At 43.0% G+C, this 20,073-nt stretch overlaps 1 protein-coding gene across 7 annotated transcripts in view; it reads right to left on the bottom strand.

Moving 5' to 3' along the window:
• The window catches only part of KALRN (kalirin RhoGEF kinase), a 598,446-nt gene that overhangs the window by 271,869 nt on the left and 306,504 nt on the right, over positions 1-20,073 (bottom strand). For all 7 annotated transcript variants that reach the window (XM_042954425.1, XM_042954412.1, XM_042954414.1 and 4 more), the window contains 2 exons: positions 10,961-11,127; positions 3,267-3,386 (listed from right to left, as the gene is read on the bottom strand). In XM_042954425.1, the coding sequence (XP_042810359.1) occupies positions 3,267-3,386; positions 10,961-11,127 (287 nt within the window). The remainder of the gene's footprint in view (positions 1-3,266; positions 3,387-10,960; positions 11,128-20,073) is intronic.

Raw genomic sequence — 20,073 nt, 5'->3', positions numbered from 1 at the left:
TGTGAAACTCTCAAAGCAATGACTGCTTTAAAAATCACTTTAATAACTGTCATTTATCCAAGGGTATATGCTGTACCAAGCACTGTGCTTACGTATATTTGTTCTTTCTTACGACACCACTATAAGGTGGGTATTATTATTCCTATTTTACAAATAAAAAAAAAAAAAATGAGGCTCAGGCCGGTTGAATGACTTTCCCAAAAATTTACAGCCAAGGAAGTGATGAGACCAGGAATAAGATTCAGGTTTGACTATTCCTATGTTCATTCCCACCATATCACACCAGACTGTTTTATCTCTAGCAATTAGAATGGCATCTACAGTGCTTCACTCGGAGGAAGGGTTCACCAAATGAACATTAGTGATTATGATAATTAACTGGCTTCTCAATATATGAAATCAGCATGTAATTGTCATCAAAATCCCATCATTATGTCTTTTTCTCTGAGAGTGAAGGAATAACTCTAATTGTCCTATAATTTAGGCTATGTAATAAATCCTCTTCCTTATTAAGAAACTCATTATATCTGATAGTCCTTGGAACTCCATCCCCTTTAATTTCCAAAATGACAAACTCTTATGCACACGACATAATCTTGCTTTGATACGCCTGAGTCATTATTTTGCATGTACTTCTACTCTCTACTATGTAATCCTATTGAATATTATATCTTTAAGACATGGATTACCAAGGATGTTAATATATGATGTAAAATAGGAGTACATGGAAGAAAATTGAACCAAATCAATTGAATTTATTACCCAGTTTTAACTACTTTTTCTGCCATAATGCTCATACTTAAAATGCATAAGAGGATTTCAAATAAAATAGATTTCAAAATCGAGCTTATCTCTATGATATTCACAGCTCTTGAAACCCCATCAGCCACAACATTTTGCATACTAACAAACAATAACTTGGGTCTGTTGATAAATCTTGCTTTATTCGTGCTTTGTTCTGGTCTCTGTTCTTAACTGTTCTGTTTTCCTGAAACCCAGGTACTTCCAGTAAAAACTCTGGCCTTCTTCGGGGAGACCAAAACCTTAAAACCCATAAATCCACCCAGGCTACGGTAAGCAGACATTCTAGTCTGCCCATGATAGTGTTAGTATATGCCTATTTTTTCTAGCTTAATTAGTAATAATTCCCTTCTTCCCTCTCAGAAGTGTCTCAGTTTTAACAATAAATTATATGATCATCCTACCCAAATTTATTTTGTTTTCCCTTCTGGAACATAGGATTTTTTCTCAGGGTCCAAGAAGTCAAATTATGTTCTCTATCAGCCATTACTTGGAAAGGCCTCAGTAATACCATCAAAGTGGGCCAAGCCAAACCAGGCTAGTCAGATCCCCTTTCAAACTGCTTCAATCTTCCTTGGCATATTTTCCCCTTGATGCAGAACATGGTCTAAACCAACACGTTTAGGGAGAAGCACAGGCTCCCTGGAGAAGGAGCAAATTGGAAGTTCATTATGTTAACTATGCGACAGACCCTGCCTACCCTCCACTCCCACGATCTTCCAGAAATCCTATCTGCTCTGCTATCTCCTCTTCAGACCATAGACATATACTCCACAGGGGCCTATATCTCAATATCAATTCCAAGAATATTTGATCAAGTTGCACCCATGTAATTAAGAAACCTACATGCTTAGTGAGCTTCTATTCTGTAAGAGTGCGACAGCACCATTGCAAATTAATACATACTGCATATGCAGGTCGTGGGATTTAGTCACTTCACTAGCAGAGCTGATGCATTTACCCAGTTTTCCACTAGCTCACTGAAATGCTCAAGTACGTCATGACACTTGGTTTTACTTGCCCAACATTTGCTTATGGAACAGGGAATTTAATTACCTGATAGGGCAGGTAAACCTTCACAGCTGAGATAAACAAGGAGGAGGTGTGGCCAACAGTGGTCTTCTCTCTGTCTAGCATTCTCACAGCTCCATGCCATGCCCCTAGTCTGCCCAACCTCTGTTCCCTTCATGCTGACTCTCTATGGGGCTTTGACCACTGTGTGCCTGATTTTCAATTGTAACCCCAATCCTGATTTTTCCTTGACAGTGAATAGGTCTTAACAACTTTCATATTTGGGCATGCCAGTAAAAGGGAAAGAGGCAGCTGATGATAATAAAACCTCTCTTCTCTCCTTAGTTCCTCCTTAACAAATGATTTGCCCACACTGTGTGTGCAATACATAGCCTATTTTAAAATCTCAAATCCCAGACAGTAAACTAGGACTAGTACTGGTTCCTACGAAGATAGCAGGCTATGATTACTGTATTAAAGATATAAGTATGGGCATGAACAGCTAAAATTTTATCATTATTGTGTAAAATTCTCATTAACAATCATTTTTTTTAGTAAATGATAACACCTTTGCATTTCTTATTCACTCAAAAGTGGGTTGACGTTTATACTGAACCATAAGTAATGGATGTCTTTCAAGGTTTCTCTCTGTTCCCGTTGGTGCTGAACTTATTTTTAATATAGTTCCCATGTCCCATTTCCTACTCTTTCCCCCACACCACTCTAAGGCAATCAGCTCAATTCTCTTTGGGAAGGAGAATGTTCTAGTAGAAAGGATAATTAAAGGTATTATTTAAAGCAAGATGAAAAAATTTATATCAGATTGTTGTAAGAGGAAATTTTATTTTAAAATAGTCTTTAAGACAAGTCTTGGCTGGTGAACTTCTGGTTTCAGTTTATTCTTGAAACGTGACTTATCAAACAGCTACTCTCAGTGAAGCCAACTATCTGGTGCAACCTGCTCCAGTGCTCATTGTTCTTGGTAAGAGGCAGAATCTGACAAGAAAATCTAAATATTACCTAGGAATCAAAGGTTTTAAAATGGAATACTAATGTATAAATGACTTTTGTACTTGTCTATCTTCAATTCTGAGTGATCTTCAAACGGACTTCTAACCTTTTGGCTTTACCAGTCTCACATGGTGTATAGTCCATGATGTACAAAAAGCTCAGTGTACCCGGGGCCTTAAGGTGAAAGGTACCAATGGGTAACCAAGATGCACATTTGTGGTGTGAATACTTGTCTTCTCATACTAGGACTCCTTGGGGGTAATGAACCCTTGCATTTGCTTCTCCATCAATTCCTGCATAATAGGGAGCTACCTGGACCATTTAACCAGAAAGAGTTAAGGCTTCACTACCTAAAGAAATGCCCACATCTTGAGGAATCATCTTGCCTGAAGTGCAGAGCAGAATGGGGAAGGGAGGACAGTGTAGTCAGATTTGGGTGTTACCTCGATTGCCAGTTGGAACTGCTCGTGTTCCCTCTGCAGCTGCTCTGCTTCAGACAAAGAGCTGGCATTGACCAGGCTGGCATTAAGCATTGACTCCCCATTGCGGATCCATCCCAGGACCTAGGGAGTCAGGAGAAGAACACAGGTGAATGGCCTTTGCAACGTCCCCAGAGCTCTTGCTTTCTCTGACTGGTCCTTCAGTCAGACCCTGCTATTTTCTGACCACACTTGGAGAGAGGACAGGAAGGCTCTGGATAATGCTCATCTCTGCAATCTTACCTGGCACCATGTGCCATAAGGTTCTTATTATAAGTATCAACCTCATTCTTCGATACATTTATTCTACTCTACCCTTATTACCCCTCTGTCCCAATTTCCTCACCCACTTAAACATTATCTGATTGTATTGTATGTACACTTCTGAAGTTCAACATCCCACCATACTCTGTCCCCCCAAATGTAAACTAGGGCAATATACGTGTCATGCTTTGTCTCACACAGTGCCTAGCACAGTGCCTTGCAGGTGGTGAGTATGCAGTAATGTTTTTGAAGAAGGGAATAATTATCTATTGTATAGACAATACCCAAATCACACCTGAACAAGTGGGTCCAACCTCTTATGCCTTGCAAAATAGTTAAAAGTAGACAAGTCTGAGCTTTGACAGGTCAATGACCCAAAGGAAAGAGGAGGGAGAAAGAAAACAAGTAAAACAGCATAAATAATCCATACACTGGATCATTAAAAAAAAAAAAAGGCAGGGGGAGAGGAAGTTATAATTGATTTATATTATCTAGAGGCAATGGCTAGGCTAAGTAAAATTTCTAGGTGACCTTAATTAGTACTGGAGAAAGAGAATTCAGTTATGGAATATTAGAATAGAAGGAGAAACAGCTGACACTGTCTAGACAGTCCTAGGTGAAATGGACATGTGGCAATTCTCCAGCTAAGATCGAGTCAAGTGCAAATCATCACACTGGAAGAATCAGGCCTTAAAAATCTACCTTGCGTCTTGTCACCAGAAAATTGCCAAATACTTTCTTTATTAGGGAGTCTAAGAGCCCGCTTGGAGAGGAAATAAAGATTCTTCTGAAATTTCAAGATCAGTACATATCATCCATCTGTTACTTTAAGGCAAAGGAGAAGATACCACAATCTGTTTCAGATTTTTGCAGACTTTTTTCCCCCTCTCAACTTCTTCATGCTCAATAGTTAGAAAAATACTAAGCCTGGGCTCTCCTATTCCACAATCCTCATAGGCAGTTCTCAAATTTCCTCCTTGGGCAGAAAATGACTGATGACATATTGTACATGGATAACACTAGGGCAAAAATCCTGTGGAAGCTGGGCTATTTTGATTGAGATGCTAACTCATGGCCAGTCTGGCAGATTGTGGATGAGATGCCAAATCTGTAAAGCAATTAGTCGCAGGAATACTGCTCAGAGTGTGTATGTGGGAAATGTCTGATGCCAGTGGGGTACTGTGGCTGGCTGGCTAGAGGTGCTAATGATTTCCTAAAGCCGCCTGTGAGTTTGGGTACATGCATACATGGATTGCGTGGCCAAAAGCTTCAGCTCTTTGGAAAATGGAACTCACAATATATACTTTTGAACTATGCAAGTCCTTCTGCCATGCTTCATTGCATTTTGCTTAGTTCAAGATTCATTGGAGGGTGTCAGAGAAACATTTACTCTGTGTGCATCACAAATCAACGTTTGAGGGGCAATTTGACGCCCTCTGGGCCTCCTGAGTCTTGCTGGCATATGTTACCTTCTAGTTTCAGCCAACTGGAAACATCAGTTATAGCCGTGGTGATGGGGATCTCCATTAACTAGGTTTCCATTTAGATATTATAGGCTCCAGTCTCTGCGTCGTTCATTAAGTCATGCCATATCCTTGATATTCTTACTCATTTTGATCTTCCAAATGCTGTTTATAAAGGCATGTCAGGTCACCAGAGTGGGAATTTTGATTTTAGGAAGATAAAAATGCATGTTTATATCCATGGCTTAGGTTCAGGGGTGGGACTGATTCTTATACCCGAGTCAGTCCTCGAAGTAGGACTGGGATAGTGAAGAAAAAACACAAAGTCTGCAGTCAGAACACCTGGCATTTTTTACTACCTGGAAAAACCACAAAACCCTCAGTTTTCTCATCCACAAAATTAACATAATAGTACCTTTCCTTTCTACATCAGGGCTGATAAGATGTAAAACCTGCCGATGGTAGAGGTGGTGATGTTTAGTTTTGGAGCAAAGCGAGGTAATGCTATGATTCTTCATTTACCCGTCTCACAATGAGAAGAAAAAAAAAAAGGCTAGGACTATTAATTTTTGTTCCAGTATTTGTAGAGCTTACTGGCAAATTCTGATGTGATGTGGGACCCTTGGCTGTTTTGTTACCACCATTCTTTGTAGTCTGATCAGTGACAACTCTTGTTGGTATAATTTTCTATTACTGTAGTCCTTTATTTTCTTGTCTCATAAAATTGGTTATTTATTCTATGAGCATCCAAATGAGTGCAAGGGAATAGAAGAAATACTGTCAGAAAAAATGAGAAAATGTTTTTCTAATCCTGTGTAATTTCAGAAACCTCATTTAATCTCTCTGAATCTCGGTTTTCTCATCTGCAAAATGGTAACACTTTGGTTGCTTAAGTCACAAAGAAAGACTAAATGAAGTAACCTAAAAGTGTTCTGCAAACCATAAAATGTAGTCCAAAACATAAGCATTTTATGTTGATCAATTATCTGAGGGAACGATTTACCTATAGGTTAGATGATCTTTGAGGGTCACTTTGAATTTAGGATTCCATACTTCTTTCAAAATTCAGAGGCCCTGCAAACCACAGGATACCAGAGAGAGTCAGGTGGGTAAGAATGAGGGACCAGAGGCATATCACTGTTCAGGGACTCAGGAGCTGGCCAAGAATTCAGCTCAGTCAGAGCTGAGATGGCAAACTGAAAATGGGGATTTACTGCTTCTTCAGGCTAAGAAAGCTCAGGTAAACCCCAGTGAGAAGACTGGATTTGGTTAACTGGACGTGGATGCCCACAAATGATGATGCCATCTCAGTGGGGCAAGCTGTACCCTGTAACCACACAGGCTGGGAAGCTGTTTGTATACGGTTCTCTAGGTCACATTCACAATGAAGCTATGAAGATGCCCTCAAGGCCTCTGACTCTAAGACCAGCTGTTGCTGATGACTTATCACAAGGCACAGTCATTTCTGAAAGTCTGGCCGCAGGAAAAATTGCCCACCCCTCAGATGGTAACTCAGAGCCTGTCATATTTCCAGCATTTCTTAGTTCTAGAAATTCACAATTTAAGAGATTGTATGTGATCATCCTTCCTGGTTTTATAGACTGTGACCATGTCTTCTTAATTATCTCCATTTTGAAACAAATGGACAGTACTTGTCCCTTTGGTCTACCCCAACTCTTTTCTACCTTTATGTGTGGTGAACAGAATTGAACACAGTATTCTTGACAGGATCATATTTTCTCCTTTGTTTTCAATGTCCCTTTTGTTCATAAGCAAGTTTTGGGCAGTATTTGGTCCACAGGAGTAATGAAAGTCAATGCCTTTAGTAGACAAATAAGTATGATTTATTTCCCCATAGCTTAGAGCCCCAACATCTTACAAATCCATTTTGGCCTATTTTCTGCTAAATGCACTGTTCTGGGGTAATACATATGGAAATTCACTTAGTTTTATGCCCATTGAGTAAGTTTTTCAAATCTTCTTGGATTATCTAATAAATGTGAGGTCATCTTTATCAGAGTAGTAATTTTCCTGGAAAGCAATCAGAGAATGCTGTGGGATACAGAGTAATCTCAACCACTTTTCTAGAAGAAAGGGGGCATCTGAGTGGTCTAGGGCCCTGGACCATGGGCTATAATCAGGGGAGTGGTTTTCCTTAAGCAGTCAACATTTCTCCGGAGGTGTTTGGGCCATTTAACTAAGATACAGAGTCCTATGTAATCCCTCAGAAAGAACACAGGTTGCATTAAACAACTTCATTTGTTCTCAATACTTGAAAATAATTTTCAGTCTAACATCCGTAGCATCATCTCTCCTCAAAGCTTACGTTTAATATAATTGTGGTGTAACTACACCATAGGTTATGATGGCCAAATCTAAACTTTTCATCTATGAGCTCTAACGACAGAGCTGTGTAACAGCACATTGTGGGTCTCTCCCTTTCCGTCCCCATTAATGGCATTTCAGTTAAGGTGTCCTTTTTCTTTTTTTCTTTCTTTCTTTCCTTTTTTTTTTTCTTTTAGTATATTCAAAAGAGAAACTCTCAAGCTGGTGTCTAAATTTAGCTCCACTGATCAATACTGACATCTAAATTAACTCCCTCTTTCCAAGTGTCAACAGCTTTCAAATCAATATTTCCTGCTCCACCAACTTCCATCAAACACAAATGCCTTCTCTGAAACTGGATCAGACGACTCCCGAAAGAAAGAGCCCTACGCTGACAAGGAAAACAAGTCTGCCTAATGAGGCATGGTGGCTTAGCTAAGCAGCTATCCCTTGGCACCTCCCAGGACCTCTGTCCTTCCCGAAGGCCTTCGTGGGTTTCTTGCAGTCTGACTTAAGCAATCCAGTATGGTTTTGAACTACAATCCCATATGTGTCATCTTCCCCATGGTGGGGAGAAGCCATTTGCTGCTGCAGAAGAATTTTTTGTCTTCCAACTCACGAAATACTGAATGGGAATGTATCCAGATATTAGTCAAGCCTGGATTATTCATATATAGACATCCCACTTCCCCATTTGATAAAGTACCTATCATCATCCCAACTCCCCATTCTACACAGGTTGTATACTTAGAGGATGAAAATTCATTTCCATTTCCATACCAGTCAAGAAAAACGTAATTAGGGTGTGAGCTCTATTATTAATGTTGGAGCAAACAATAAAATTAAAAACCAGGAACAAAACAAAAGTATGTATTTCATTTCACAGTCAAATAGGAATGATTTTCCTGTTACTCTGTTTGGATGATCTCTCCCGCCACCTTCGGCTGATGGGAACAACTATGCATGAACGACGGAGGACTCCCATGACCTGTTGGAGTGTGTTGTTGATGAGGCAGGCGCCTTGTGCCAGGCACAGGCCGTGCCTGCCTGTGCTCTAATATGTAGTGCTGTGAAGGCCAGGAAGACCCCCAGGCTGTGTTCTGCTGGAGGGCTGCTTCCTATTTCTCCCAGAGCCCGAGGGCAAGAGTGAGGCCCAGGAGAGGCAAACTGTGGGACTGTGGATAAAGGAAGCTGGGCTGAAGTTTCAGCTAAGCAGTCAACAGGCCCTGGCAGCACTAACCCAATGCCACCTCAGTTTCCCCATCTGTGAAATAAACAGACACTCCTTTCTCTCCATGGGTCTCTTCTCTAAATGAGATTATAGGGGCACCTGGGTGGCTCAGTTGGTTAAGCATCCGACTTCGACTCAGGTCACGATCTCACGGCTTGTGAGTTCAAGCCCTGCGTTGGGCTCTGTGCTGATAGCTCGGAGCCTGGAGCCTGCTTTGGATTCTGTGTCTCCTCCTCTCTCTGCCCCTCCCGTGTTCATGCTCTGTCTCTCTCTGTCTCTCAATAATAAATAAACGTTTAAAAAATTTATTTTAAAAACTGAGATTATAAATGAGGAAGTATTTCTCATACGAAGAGTAAGTACTATCATTACTACCAAAAGCTTCAGAACTTGTATACTCATCACTGCTCTGGGTCTGCTAGGATTTCCACCACATTCCTGTGAATAACACATCTCTCCAGAGATTTAGGAGTGGTCCCAGTGTAATTACACAGAAAACAGCCTGGATGGCAGCCCTGTGATTCTGCCTTACTTGGCACTCAGTGATCTCATCTGCATGGAGGACAGATCTTTAGCACAGCGTATGCAGGCTCTAGCTGAGCACTGATTGGGAGAAGCAGAGCACAGAAGACAATTTTGTGCATTATAATAAATAACAATATAATAGCTAAGACCTAGGCATTAACAAGAAATACTCTGGATATAAAAGAACAGTAATGATTAAATTAAAAAGGTGTCTTTGTCCCCTATACTAAATTAATAGAGTTAAATACGACAGTGTAGCAGCCACAGTACATAAGAAAAAATGTTTGGCAGGAAGATGTTTCTCTGCTTAGGATACGTTGGGCGGGGCTCTGCCTACAGGGTGCAGGGGTCAGGATTACTTGAAAGAGTGTGGAGCACAGGGAACAACCACAAAAGTGCCATGGAGCCCACCCTGCCAGGAAGCCCTCCTGGAGCAGTGGAGGGTGGTAACATGCTCTTTCATCAGTGTGACCACTGTTTGGTGACCTCTCTAGGCTTCGGGGCCCTCATCTGTAAAATGGAAATGATATCTGCTTTGGAGAACGGTTGGAGGATTGATGGAGAGACAGATGTAAATGGTACACAGCACTCAACAAATTGAACTATTATATTTGTATTTCTTCAATCCCACTTTGTCTCAATAAAAAAATCTCCATTCATTATGCTAATATTTAAAATTTAGTCTGTTCATAATATAAATATGTAATATTTTTGTTTAATTCTTTAAAATTTTGCTATTTTTTAATGTTTATTTTTTTATTTTGAGACAGAGAGAGACAGAGAGACAGAGCACAAGTGTGGGAAGGGCAGAGAAAGAGGGAGACAGAATCTGAAGCAGGCTGCAGGCTCTGAGCTGTCAGCACAGAGCCTGATGCAGGGGCTCGAACTCACAAACTGTGAGATCATGACCTGAGCTGAAGGTGGACACTTAACCGACTGAGCCACCCAGGTGCCCCAACATGTAATATTTTTAAAATGTGTCATTGGTTACTATGTTTTCCTAGGGGTTCCTAGAGGTCTGGGTGCGTCCTTTGGTAAAATGTTCAGTATAATGTCTCATACAGATAAAAAATCTTTTTTTTTTCTAAATTGACTTTAATATGGCAAAAAAGTTTCTTATAAGAACCACACACATGTTGAAAAGAACAATGGGTGGGGCGCCTGAGTGTCTCAGTCAGTTAAGCGGCCGACTTCGGCTCAGGTTATGATCTCGCGGTCCATGAGTTCGAGCCCCGAGTCGGGCTCTGTGCTGACAGCTCAGAGCCTGGAGCCAGCTTCAGATTCTGTGTCTCCCTCTCTCTGACCCTCCCCTGTTCATGCTCTGTCTCTCCCTGTCTCAAAAATAAATAAACATTAAAAAAAAAATTAAAAAAAAAAAAAGAAAAGAACAATGGGAACTGCTACCACTCAGTGACTCTCAACTCTGTGTCAGGTGTTGCAGTAAGCGCGCAGGTGCCCCAAGGTAACCAACCTGGCTCGAAAGCCTGACTATGTTTATTGATGAAGGATTTGTATTTCATATGAGCTGTGTGTCAGGCTTGAGGATAGAAAGGAAGAGAATAGGTTCAGTGACTGAGGTCGACTTGGGAAAGCTCCGGAAGTCTCAGGAGACTGTTGGCGAGAAAACTAACACATCTGTAGTTTGAGGCTTGCACCATCAGATCTAGTCGTTAGATCCAGTAGGTAGATAGCAGCGTCACTTTCAAAACTAAATGACCACTCCTTAACTCACCTGTTTTCTGCATTTGGGTTACACCAGTGGCTCTGCATGCCTCACCCCGTACCAGGAGCAGGGCCCGGCCAGGTGGGCAGCCCAGACCAAGGGAGGAAGGTGTTGGGGCCAGGCTCACCTGTTTGACCTCGGCCTGCAGGTGCCGCAGCTGGAGGCACTGCTCTAACCGCTTATGGGTCTGCTCTGCGTTGAGCTCCAGTTCGTGCTGCTTCTCATGGAGAAACTCCAGTAGCTCTTGTACCTGGGCTGCCAGATCGATATCTTTCTCACAGATTAACTCGATTCCTGATTTGAAACACATGTAAAAACAAATAAAAATAGTACTATAAAGACGACATTTCCTTCAATAAGCAGAGGAGAGCTGAATGTGGAAACAGCCGCGAGCAGGACCCTCCCAGCCTTCACACATCCCTCTGTGAAACCAGACAGTGTCATATTGAACCTTTGTTTGGGATGTTCAAACCATGCAACCTCTTTTGGATTATCTGATCCTTTGTCTGGGAATTTCATCAGCTGCTTATTATCAGCCGGAGTTACAGAGAGGTGGTTCTCAGGGTGTCCATCCCCAGAGAAGAAAGCACTAGTAGGAACTGTTGGGGTTTGCTAACACCTACAATATTCACAAGCAAGGCTCTCAATCATATTGGGAAATACAATACAAAACTAAAAAAAAAAAAAAAAAAAAAAAACAAAACCAAAAACCAAAACCTCTCTCCATAACTTCTGCCAAAGGCAGAGTCTTTTAGCCGGTCAGACGCAATTTATAATTAGATGGCAAGTTTGTTCTGACGAGAGTCTCTGGGCAGTGGCGATTTTATTAATCAACAGCTTAGGTCCCCTAAAAAGGCAACTCTTAGAAATGCACATGCTAGCTGTCATATACTGTTTCTCAAAACACAGGAAAATACACCTGATAAACATACCCCAGAAGTACCACATGGGTCCTGACTGCTTATCCATTTACAAAAACCATGTTAAAGTTGTGCCCACACAAGGAGAGTTTGCTCACCATCCTTCTGCTTATTCAAAGCACTGAGTAAGCCCAGGCAGCCACTGACAAGCATTCCCAACATTTATGGATATGTCACCCAGCATTAATAAGCGGCCAACCATCTGACCTGTGATGGGGCCTCCAGTCAATACTCACTACGCAGAAGCTGTGGCTCATTCCTTGTCCATCCACCTCTCCACCTTCCTTACTTTTTCCATATACCTCTCCACACAGGTGTGGACACACACACTCTTTCTCTCCACCAAGCCAGTGCTCCTATTTATACGTCAGCAGCAGACAGACTGGAGGAGCCTTCCTCAAACAGATCTGTGTTTCAGCATGGATCATTAAACTCTGACACAGAGTGAGGGGACTGCCTTAGTTATCACAGGCCTACTTGTCTGCCAGTGGCTTGAATTTGATTCCCTCACATGAAAAGTGTGCTAGCTCTGGAGCCAGTCCTGAGTCAGGATTGTGAACATGGGCAAATTATCTAAGCTGTCAGAAGCTTCACTCTTCTCATATGTAAAATAGGACTTTACATACGTACCTGTCTCATAAGCTACCTGCTCAGGGGCTCCTTGGGAGGATTAAGTGAGATAATGCACGTAGAGCATCCATCATGTAACATGATAAACACAGACCTCGCTCCTTAGTCCCATGGCTTTCCTGATTCCTGACTCTTAAACTCTCAACTCTCTGCCTTCTTATATTCATGCCCTCTTGGTTGCTATCTAACTCCAACTTGATGAAAATTATAACCTGTATTGTTTCTTGGTTCCAATTGTCCACCTAGTTCTAATTTTGAACCTTGCTCAGACCCACAGCTTTAGAAAAATCCTTTTATTTTTAATTAAAAACAATTTTTAAAATTTATTTCCTTCAAGAGAGAGCAAGTGGGGAGGGGCAGAGAGAGGGAGAGAGAGAATTCCAAGCAGGCTCCATACTGTCAGTGAGGAGCCCAATGTGGAGCTCGAACTCATGATCCCTGAGATGAAGACCTGAGCTGAAATCCAGAGTCGGATGCTCAACTGACTGAGCCACCCAGGTGCACCAGCTTTAGAAAATCCTAACTCAGGATTGCTTGCCTCCTTCTGATCCCTGACACCACTTGGCCCTGAAACTTCTCAGTTCCGTCCAGATCCTTTCCCCAGCTCCTCATCCTCGAGTCTATGACCCAGTGAAGCTCACAAATAGGGAGTCACCCATCAATGGGGTTGGGACTAAAATTCCCAGCAGATAAATCACAAAAGGGTAATGTACTTCCATGGGGATCACAACCCAAGCAGCCTGCCAATCCCAATGTACAGTCACATGAAAACAAGTCCCCTTTGGGAGACATCCCCATCACTCTGACTCATATCTTCAGAAATTCATTACCATCATCACCAACACACCTGCCGGATATGGGGAGGAGGAGTATAAAGAGAGTGTACACGTGCTAAAGGAACTTCATTTCTAGAGGCAAAAAATAGGGTTTTATATAAGGACAATATGGAAGAGTGGGAAAAATTTCTTTTCTGGTGTTACATGGTAATAATTTCAGTATCTTTTCATGTTTATTTTTTTCTACCAGTTTCATAATTCCAAATCCCAGCTCCTGAAATATCTGTAGGAGACAGAAAAGAACGGCTTGTTCTTTTGGCAGTCAAGTCTCTGAAGTTACTATTTTCATTTACCAAGGGGACAAGGTAGAGCATCTCCTTGACTGAAAGGAAAAATAAGAATACAAAAATTCCTATCTCTGCAGTGCTCAGCATAGTGCAATGACCCTTGGCCTCCATATTTACTTTCTGGAAATGTAATTTAAGATCCATCTGCAGAAGCAGAAACTCTTCCCTGGTTCCAGCCACAATGCAGGTTTTTTCCAGCTTGTTTTCATTCCACATGCATCTGTGGTGTTTAGTATGCTAGGCTTGGACAAAGTGTCTTTCTCTGGGAAGCCCATGGCTCACCTCTGCCACATCGCATGTAAATGGGCCCTCTAAACTGGTAACTCATCAAAGGGGCCAGCACCTGCTTAGGATACCATCCAGAGCTGGCTCCCAGCCTGCCCCGAGACCCAAGCCCTTCACCTGCACCTACCTCCCTTGATATTATTTTATGAGAGATGAACACAGGAAATAAAACGGGTGAAGACCATGCTTACTGCACTTCTGTGCTCAACAACACATCGTGTTGTAGATGAAGTGAAATGGGAGGTACATCAAGTGGCACCTAGAAGGATAGAAGCTCACCCCTCCCTCCCAGTGCCTCCAAATGCATCAGCATGAGTCCCAGTCAGAACTCATCAACTGGTAAATATCCATCAATCAACAGCAAATGGAGTTTGCTTGTGTTCACATTACTGTTCTCAATTTAGTCACAGTCCTGTTTTCCTAGGGGCTCTCCGAAATGCAGCAAGACACATTTGTCCTTTCCATCAAGCAGTGAAACCTATCTGTAATGAAACAGTTTGTCAGTCTCTTTAGGGCAAGTTGTGTTGACGTGTCCCACAATATTTTCTTTTTTCTTTTCTTTTTAACATTTATTCATTTTTTGATAGAGACAGAGCACGAGTGGGGGAGGGGCAGAGAGAGAAGGAGACACAAAATCCGAAGCAAGCCCCAGGCTCTGAACTGACAGCACAGAGCCCGACGTGGGGCTCGAACTCACAGACCGTGAGATCACGACCTGAGCTGAAGTCAGACGCTTAACTAACTGGGCCACCCAGGCGCCCCGTGATGTGTCCCATGGTATTTTCTACCAATCCTTCCACCAGAACACTGTTGGGGGTGTTCCCTCATGAATTTGTCCATGTTCTTACAGGAATGCAGGCTCCCTGGTGCTATGGCCACATGTCTTATATATCTATGCATCTTTAGCACCTAGCACAGTGCTTGACTCATAACACCCAATAAATACCTCTTCAGTGAATGTATGGGCCTCTTCAGGAAAGGGCTCAGGTCATGTCCTACTGTGCATCTGCTAGCTCTGGGAAAGGACAAACTTAGGTTTGAATCTATGCTCTGCCCCCTATTAACAGTGAATTTCCAGGCTCGAAATCCTCTCTGACCTTGGGTAAAAACAATCCCAACAATGTCTTCTAGGGGTGTCATAGGACTAAGTAAGTTTAGGGATATACAGTGCCTGGCATTTAGTAGGCTCAAAATATCTGTGTTCCCACTTTTTCCTTTCCCTTGAGTTAATTACAACATACTCATTGTTGATTACCAATGGAACCATTGAATGGCTTGTAAAAATGTAAATAAAAAATCTTATCATGAGGTATTTATGGACTTGCTCAGTGCACATCATTAGAAACTGTGATGGTCTAAATGTTATTAGACCACTGCTCTCAATTTTGGCTCACTTTAGATCTGGAGAATTTTAAAAATTGCCATGCCCTGGCCACACCCAGGAGACTGTCTTGGTGGGGGACCCGGTCACCAGGAAGTCTTAATCTCCTGTGGTGATCCAAACACACAACTGAGATGGGAAACCACTGGATAAGAGGGTATAGTGGCCAGCAATCCAGGGACAGAGATATTCTTTATGCTACACTCAGTCAGCAGAATGATCCACACTGTGTTTGTTTAGAGCCTGAGGCCACAGCTAATAATCTCACTATACTTTCCTTTGTTGCCAGGTTGAGGGTACCACTTAAACTTCCTCCAGGAGAGAGGTGCTTGTGGTCTAGGGTAAGGTATAGGTATTCCTGGCTATGCTACTCAGAAATATGTCTTTCAACTCTTTGTGTGTTCTTTAAACATCAGCCTGCCTTCAATAGAGAATATACTTTCTCTTTTCTCCTCCCCTCCTCACTCCTCTTTCTGTGCAATTCCCTCAATGTAACACCCAGTTCAGCAATTACAAAATCTTTTAATCGGGTTTTTAGAACAGCATTCTCAACCCTGGCCATATATTAGAATCACCTGGGAAGTTAAAAAAAAAAAAAAACTCTGGGCTCACTCCAGACCAATTAAGCAAGAATCCCTGAGGAATGGGGCCCAGACCTTGGTACTTTTAAGTTCTGAAGGTGATTCTAAATATGCAGCCAGGCTAAGAACCATTGTTTTACATCTAAGTTCTCTTCCCCTCCACTCAGCCCCCATCAGATCCACATTTCCATTAACCCCAGAGTAGCTCCTCTTTTGGAAAAAACACAAGGCTTTTCTTTCCTTTTATGATGCAAGTGAAATTATTTATGGCCCGTTATTTTTACACATCTCTTCCACTGCATTGATGTTCACTCCATTAACTAAGCAAATACTGTTATTGAGAACTTGCAGTGAGTACAAGACATAACCACTCTGCTAGATGCGGGGAATGGAAAGAGAAGGAAGAAAGAGTCCTGCCCTCAGGCTGCTGGAGAAGCTGCAGGAACACATAACTGCAACAGAACACAGTATGTGCTAGAACACAAGTGCAATACGTCATAGTTATCAAACTTTCTTGAACCCTTACCATGCTCACATATTATCACACTGCATCTTCACGATGACCCTACGTGGTGGGTATTCTCATGATTGCCATTTTCCAGGGAAGGTGAGGCTTGGAGAGATGGGGCAGCATGTTCAAGAACACCCAGGCAGGGAAGGGTACGGCTGGATGCCAACCCAGGCACTCTTCCTGTCCCACCTGTACTCTAAGCTCTATGCTCAAGGAGGAGAAGAGTGATCCCCACCAAACTTATTTTTATTGATATTCAAATTCCAGGGGTGGGTTCTTCCCAAGCACAGTAAATTTTAAGTATCATTGCCACAGATCCCCAAAAGTTTTCACTTTAAAAACCTCACATAAAGAAAGAGCTTGAGGGGTACTTGGGTGGTTCAGTCGGTTAAGTGTCCGACTTTGGCTCAGGTCATGAACTCATGGTTCGTGAGTTCAAGCCCCCCATCTGGCTCTGTGCTGAGGGTGCAGAGCCTGCTTCAGATTCTCTGTCTCCCTCTCTCTTTGCCCTCCCCCACTCATGCTTGTGCACTCTCTCTCTCTTAAAAATAAACATAAAAAAAAAAAGAGCTTGATGCTTTGATTAAACCACAAAAGCAACATATCCATTGGACATGCAGCTCTTCTTATTCTCTTCTTATAAGGTCACATGTAATAGCCACATGGTCAGATTTCATTGGAGAGAGATGTGGCACAGCCAACGGGGGTGCTTAGGCTGAATCATCATGGCAAGTAAGAGCTGGAGAGGACTTTAGGAATCCAGGCCCACCTCCCACACTAGACAGAAAAAGAAAGGTCTTTTTCTGAGAAAAAGAGAAAGAACAGGAACTTCCAAAGGCTGTTTGCTGATAGTGGATTTGTACCTTGACTTCACCTAGCATGTTTTCTCTAACTTGACTCTTTCCAGCAAAACCTGGCACCTCCCAACTTGAGGCTGAAATAGATAATGCTAGAGTGAGGGAAGAACCATGAGCAAGTGAAGAAAGTGTTCAGGATTCGCCTTTTAGTCCTAAGGCTAATGCTGACTTAAGCAACAGCTTTTGCTTTGGTTACAGCTGTGGGCACACCAGAGGGATTTAATGGAACCTGCCTCAACGTTACAGATTTCACACCTGAAAATAAATATATGGAGATTCCCTACTTCCATTTATTCCTATAAAATCTAAGCATAAGCCCTTAACTAGTTTAGCATGGAGGGCTAAACACCAAATGCTTAATTTTTTAACTGTCCTTTTTCTACGACAACAGTTTATTTACCCTTTGCTTCAAATATAGTTTATTAAACACACATAAATGACTAAGACATTTATTGCCTCAGTCCTGTGTCTCTGAAGTCATGCATTCTTCAACCACCTGGGGAGCAAGACCCACCCTGAGTTCACCCCAACCTTCACCCCACCCCCCAGCCCTGGTGCAACTCTGATCTCCCTTCTTCCACGCCGGAGAGGAGGTAGATGCATTCTCTGCAGGACCAGGCATTCAGCAGCAGACAGGAAGTGAGCTTGCATGAAACCCTTGGATTCATTCCCTTTGAAGCCTCATGGACTATGCCAGACTGATTAGCTAGCTGTGGTAGGAATGAGGGAACAGCCAGTCCCAGCAGAGAGGGCTGAAGAGGCCAATCAAGCCTCTTTTGACAAAGCTCATTTCTGGATCAGGATACTGTGGGTGTGGGCAGCGCATCTGCCTGGGGTGTTTTCACCTACTTAGCCCTCAAGGTTAAGGAAGCCACCAAGCACAGCTGACCCCCAGTCACAAGCAGCTTCAGGGACTGCCAGCTCCTGGTAGTCTTTCTGTTACCATGGATACCTGGCTCTTGGGACAGAGATGGGCTTGCCCAGGTCATGTCAGGCCCCTGCTATAAAGTGCTGCGGTTTGTAGGCAGACAAGCTTTCCTCCTGCCAGATGCATCAATACCGAGGGACGAAGGGTGAGCATCCCTGCCAGGCTTCTCTATCCCAGCTTCTCTCCTATGTACTAGGTGTACATTCTCTCCTGGTTCCCAGCCTGAGCTGGATAGCCAGCTATTGTGAGCACCCTGAGGGCAGGCTCTAAGGTGAAACCCTGAGTCCAGATAAGGCTCTCAATCACAGAGAAAGGATCATTGTTCCCCCCCCCCCCCCCCGCCTCCTTCCCTAATAAGACCTTAAAGATGTACAAGCCATTACCAACCATGCATCTCAAATTTTAATGTGCACATGACAGACTTGGAGATTTTGTTAACGTACAGATTGAGATTTGTAAGTCGGTGATAAGGGCTGGGATTCTATGTTTCTAATCAGCTCTCAAGTGATGCTGGTGCTGCTGGTCCAGGGCCCACACTCTGAGTAGATCCTAGATCAGTGGTGCATTCAAACCACCTAGAGGGCTTGTTGAAACACAGATTGTCGGGCCCCACCCCAAGATCTGATGTGGCAGGTTGTATAGGCCCTCAAACTTGCATTTTTTACAAGTTCTCTGGGGATGCTGATGCTGCCAATATGGGGACCACACCTGAAAGTTCCTGTCCCAGGGCACGCCAGACATCAGCTCTTGTGATTTAATCATCACGATAAAAGCAGTGGTTCCCAGCTCTGGCTGCACGGTGGAGTCACCTGAGGAGATTTTGCTGACGCTCAAGACCCATTCAGAGGTAGTTAAATCAGAATATTTGCACTTGGGGCCTGGCACTGCCATTTTTAAACGAGTGACCAGAAAGACTGCAATGTGAATGGCCCTTCTTGGGGCTATGCGCGGCACAGTCTACACCCTGGAAACAAGCCTGGGCAGCCGCAGCTGTTCACAACACAAATGAAAATTCACGGCAAGATTATGCTGAGCAAAGTGAACAGAATTTACCAGATTGTCTCTCCTCTGGTTAGAAGTGAAGTTTCTTTGAATGTTGTTATTTATTCCTTCAGGTCATTCAAACAAACACAGTAGCCTACAGTCAAGTTTGTTTGCAGACTAACGTCTGCCTGACACTCTCATGATTCTAAACATCCTTCACGGTCAACAGGGACATGGACCAACTGTGTTTTAAAGAGCTGATGGTCTGAGCCCCTGTCCGCTTCTTCCTGGAGGGTGAGAAACCTGAGCCAATAAGGACCCAGTGGTGAAAGCAATGAGTGGGTCTAGGTGGAGAGACTGTGTTCCAGCACTCTACTGTTCATGTGCCCCCATGAGTGACTTCTTGCCTTCTGGACTAGCTGGACCATGGGACAGCTATGGCTGTCTCCAGTTCTAACACCAAAGGCCATTTTGGAGAGCGGCAGGTGTAACAGGAAGGGTTCATGTATTTGTTGGGTAAATAGTGAATAAATCTTGAACACGAAAAGAAGTGAAATCTGGGTAACTCAGCCTTGTTTTTTTGAGAAGTTATAAAATTATATGACCTTGCCATAAATTTTTATCATCACTTCTTACACTGATGCACAGACCAGTGATAAAGAAAACAGGTCTGTGAGAGGCCTGAACCAGAGACCTGGAGCCAGCGCTGGGGTTGGAGGATAGAGCAGAAGAGGGAGGTTGGGGAGTAGAAGTGCCATGTCTACACATTTGAATACAATTCGCATGGCTGGCTGGCTGCTTTTGGAGCCCCTTTGGTTTGTCCCTGCAGGCCACCATTTGTTTTTTAATCAGCGCTAATTTCCATGATTTGTGTTCCCCATTCTCTGCACAGTACCAGGAGACTGTGGCCCAATCCGTATCTTCCTTTTTTAATGTTTATTTTTGAGAGAGAGACAGAGACAGAGAGACAGAGACAGAGTGCGAGTGGGGAAGGGGCAGAGAGACAGGGGGACTGAGGATCTGAAGCAGGCTCTGCACTG

The sequence above is a fragment of the Panthera leo genome, chromosome C2 (assembly GCF_018350215.1).
Source record: "Panthera leo isolate Ple1 chromosome C2, P.leo_Ple1_pat1.1, whole genome shotgun sequence".
In the NCBI taxonomy this organism is placed as follows: domain Eukaryota; kingdom Metazoa; phylum Chordata; class Mammalia; order Carnivora; family Felidae; genus Panthera; species Panthera leo.
This window is presented reverse-complemented; position numbering and strand designations above follow the sequence as displayed.